Source organism: Manihot esculenta, chromosome 14 (genome assembly GCF_001659605.2).
Source record: "Manihot esculenta cultivar AM560-2 chromosome 14, M.esculenta_v8, whole genome shotgun sequence".
In the NCBI taxonomy this organism is placed as follows: domain Eukaryota; kingdom Viridiplantae; phylum Streptophyta; class Magnoliopsida; order Malpighiales; family Euphorbiaceae; genus Manihot; species Manihot esculenta.
The window spans coordinates 17,887,307-17,891,654 of record NC_035174.2 but is presented as its reverse complement, the minus strand read 5'-3'; the positions used below and the strand labels follow the sequence as shown (position 1 = coordinate 17,891,654).

Sequence of the window (4,348 nt, the reverse complement as noted above, 5' to 3'; positions counted from 1 at the left end):
AGGATATTTGTTTTGTGTTGTTTATTACATTAGAAAGTAATAATTCAGGCAACATTATTATTTATGTAATGATATGAGGAATGGGCACACATTTCTAATCCTTTGCTTCATACACTAAAAGAAATGAAAAAAAGTATTTGTTAAGCATGCCTATTAATTAAGAATGAGTAGAATCCTTTAAAATAGGTCCCAAATTTTTATAATTAATATGTCTTTGTTTTTATTTTATTGAAAAAAATATAAAATATGAGTATTAGATAGAAATAAGATTTTAGCTTTGTTACCGTGTAAATTATTTTCCTCTTTGTAAATTTATATCGAGTAGTTTAATTCGCAACGGAGTCATCCCATATAATTTTTATAATTTTATATAATTTTATAAATTTTTTATTATTTTTTTTGAATTATAAATAAGAGTGACCATTCAGTTGGTTCAGTTTAAAATCAAACCGAATCGAATAAACTGAAAATCAAAATTTTGATATTTATATAAAACTGAACCGAATCGATTTTAATCAGAAATTAAATTGATTCAAACCAATCTGATTCAGTTTGATTCGGTTTAATCAATTTAAATTTTTAATAAATTTTTTATTTTTTATCCTTTATTTTTAATATTTTAAAATTTAATTAAAATAATTTTATTTTAATATGATCTCAGGTATTGAAAATAATATATTATTATTATTAATCAGTTCGGTTCGATTTTTTTAATTTTTTTTTATCAAAATCAAATCCATGAAAATAATCAAAATTTTTAAAATTAAAAATCGAATCGAAATGTATAAAAAATCAAATCGAATTTTTAAATTAATTTGATTCGTTCAGATATTTCTGCTTACTCCTAATTATAAAAATTATCTCAATTATATGAATTTATCTCGTATAAATATGTATTTTTTTAATTATACAAGATTATTAGTCAATATAATTTAAGTTGAATTATAAATATTTTTTCTTATTTCTAACTCGACCATTCTCTAAAATTTACAGCTCTTAAACATTTCAAAGATACTGATAGAGGAAATTTAAATAAAACAAACTAACAAGTGTCATAATAACAAGTTTTTCTCACTAATAATGTAATTTTTTTTTTCACAAAAATCTAAAACAAACCAAAATATTTCAATTTGAAATTCAAATTTAAGTAGATGCATAATTAGTTAACTTTGAAAATTATCAAATAATATTGAATAAAAAGGATTTAAATTTGTGCTGCTATATTTATGAAAATTTAATACAATTTCAGTTTTAAAAAAATATAAAATTTAAATGAGACAATTATATATTTTAGATTTCAATACAAATTTAAATCACTTCTAATATATAATTTAAAATTTTATTATTAAAATATTATTATTTTTGCAGAGTTTGATATGTTGTATATTAGTAAAACTTAAGAAAAAGGGCGCTCGTATAGGGCTTTAGTTTCGTTTTGCAGGGTTGCTATTTCTCTGCCAGGAGACCGAGGAAGTCCGTCCTTGACCGGCAATGGGTTTCATTTCGACGGCTCTCTATTTGTAGTTTTGTATTTTTATTTTTTTTAGTTTGAAATTTGGAATTTGGTTTTGTTCTTATTTTTTGTGTATACAGAATGTTAGGAGAGCATTTGATTCTTTGTTAGTCGATTTTTGCTGAATGTATTGGGAGTCAATGGAATTTTAATACCAAAATAATAATAAATTCAGTGGTTCCATGAATATATAAACTGAAAATATTATGGATTGGCCTTTCCTCTTTAATGCTGGTCAATAGTGAGTCATAACGGTCTCCTTTATATGATTGGTATACTGATTTTTCTATTTGTCTGTGTTTATTGTCCGACGTTAGGGTTAATTTTTAAATTTTCTTTTGCCGCTTATGTGCTGTTCTAGATTTCTTTTGGCTTCCATATTTAAACAGCGTCGTTGGTTGGACATGGTCTCCGTTTCTACTCTAACGATGTTAGTGGCCAGCAGTGAAAGAGAAAATATTTACTTTATGGTAAAAAAAGAGAAAATTACTTTGGTTATATAAAAAATCTGACTAAAAGTGTAGATGAAATATTGGATAAAAATGAAAGGGATATCTTAGAATAAGATGCAGCTCTCTCAAGCAGATATGCTTGACATTTAATGAAGGAGATTATTCTTATGCTTATCACATTAATCCAACAATGTCAATGTCATTAAATTTTCATAATAGAAAAAAAATATTTTACAATTATAAGAAATTTTAAAATACTAACTTTTTGTTTTGAAAATGAAAACTAAAAATTGAAAGAGTATATCTTTAGACTTATCAGATTTATTCAGATATATTTACTATCGGATTAAACTTATGAATATAAAATATTAATCATTAATTATACATATATTATTATCAATAATTTATAATCATTGTATATTTCTAATGGTTGCATTAAATAAATTAACTACAACAATTCAGTAGTTAAAAAGATTTATTTTTATTTTTTGTCAAATTTATTTAAATTTTATTATTTTAATATTTTACTTTATATATATACACGCAAAAGGTTTTGTGTTTAGTTATCTCTTCTACCTAAAAGGCGTAAAAGCCAAAGCGATTACGTGTTTGTAATATCATTTACAATTCTACAAAAATTTAAAAACAATAATAATAATAAATTAAAAAAAAGACCAATTTTACCTGAAAATTTGTGAGATCCCTTGTTCTTCAAACGATATTTTTTTTTATAATAGAATTAAAAATTAAAAAATAAAATTTAAAATATTTTAAATTTATTAAAATATATTTACTATCAAGATTAAATCTATATTTATTATTAAATTAAATATGTGAGTGCAACAATAATATATTTTTGAATATTAAAAAAAATAAAATTTGATATAAAACAATTTTATGGTAAAGCTTATTTATCAAAATATGGCCGGATTTACATATCCTCCACCAACTCTCAAAAATAAAGAGACAAAACACTAAATGAATTTTTTATTAAAAAAAATCATAATTCTAAAAAATTAATATTAATAATAATGAAATAAACATGGGATTTTATGCCAATATGGGATCCTCGTGATCATCATTCATTGCTATAGCCACACAAATAAATAAATAAATAAAAACATATATTAAAAAAACCTTCAAATTTTCATCATTCACTAAAGGGAAATATTATGAGCCAAGTTCCGTTGTGTCCTATCAACCTTCCTTCTACGTCAAGACATGAGATGTGAAATATCTATATTTTGACCTATTTACCCTTGCAATCTTAAGCCACTGTCCAACTCTTGAAGGGACAAGATTGTCCATGGCACTTCACAACTACCAACGGTCTCTTTCACGTCGGGGGTATGTAAAACGACGTCGTTACAGCCACACTGGTGTGATCCCTGCAACTCAATACTCTGATAAGCTTATGAGAGCCCTTACCAACTGAAGACTTCTTCATGCTACTGGAAAGTGGGGGCGGGAACATCGTAGTTGAAGAATTCCGGTGAACCTGCCGGCTTTTTATATCTCTTAGCTCCATCTCTGTAGGAGGCTTCACCACCCCAAATATAAGCATGTACCATCTTGGCTTGGCCGTCCTTTTAACCATTCCATCAACTTTTTCAATACTTCTCACCGAAAAGTTCCGATCAATTGTTTTATCGGATTCTGGCGAAATTCTAGAGGTGGGAAACCTCTCAAGTTTACGATAATCTAGAGAGCGACTACTCCTCATCACGAGTTTAGTAGTATTGATACTATTTGAACGAGACACAGAGCTATGTAACCCAGGAAGAGATTCAGATCGGCGGCAAAAAGAACTGCGCCGTATGTCTTGTTGGGAATGAGGCGTGAGAGTTTGGGTTGGAGGGGAGAGTTCTTTATTTAAGGGTACGAGCTTGCCGCAGAAGATGATGTCTTCGGCTGAGCACATCTCGGAGTTGAGGTTGCTGAAGAACTCAAAGAATTCAGGTGGCTCTGAAGATGATCTTCGATTATGGGTGGACATCATCTCCTTACCGTTATCTTCAAGTGGAAGGTCGCAGAGAGAGAGTGCTTCTTCTTCTTCTCCTCCTTCCTCTTCTGCTTCTTGGTGGCGGTGGAAATCTATGTAGTCTCCCATTGATTGAGAGGAAAGAGACAAAGAGGAGAGAGAGAGAGAGAGAGCTAAGATGAAGAGGAGAAGTTTGAATTTGTTTTCTAAATTATGAAGAAGTCCAAGGGAAACATGTATATTTATATGGAGAGAGAATTAGATAAATACAAAAAGTTATATATATTATATAAAATAAATTAAAAAAGATGTTCTAAATTGGATTTTTTCTGGTTTTCAGAAAAAAAAAATAATGGGTTCTTTGTTTTATAAAATAAAATTTAATCCACTTTTCTATAAATA

At 27.4% G+C, this 4,348-nt stretch overlaps 1 protein-coding gene across 1 annotated transcript; it reads right to left on the bottom strand.

Annotated features, from left to right (window-relative positions):
- Positions 1-3,301: 3,301 nt before the first annotated feature.
- LOC110600554 lies at positions 3,302-4,075 on the bottom strand. Its single transcript, XM_021737420.1, has one exon. The coding sequence runs from the start codon at positions 4,073-4,075 to the stop codon at positions 3,302-3,304; it is 774 nt and encodes a 257-aa protein (XP_021593112.1).
- Positions 4,076-4,348: the final 273 nt, after the last annotated feature.

What these genes read in the sequence shown, in the direction of transcription:
- LOC110600554 (XM_021737420.1), bottom strand. Translation starts at nt 4,075, where the DNA reads ATGGGAGACTACATAGATTTCCACCGCCACCAAGAAGCAGAAGAGGAA.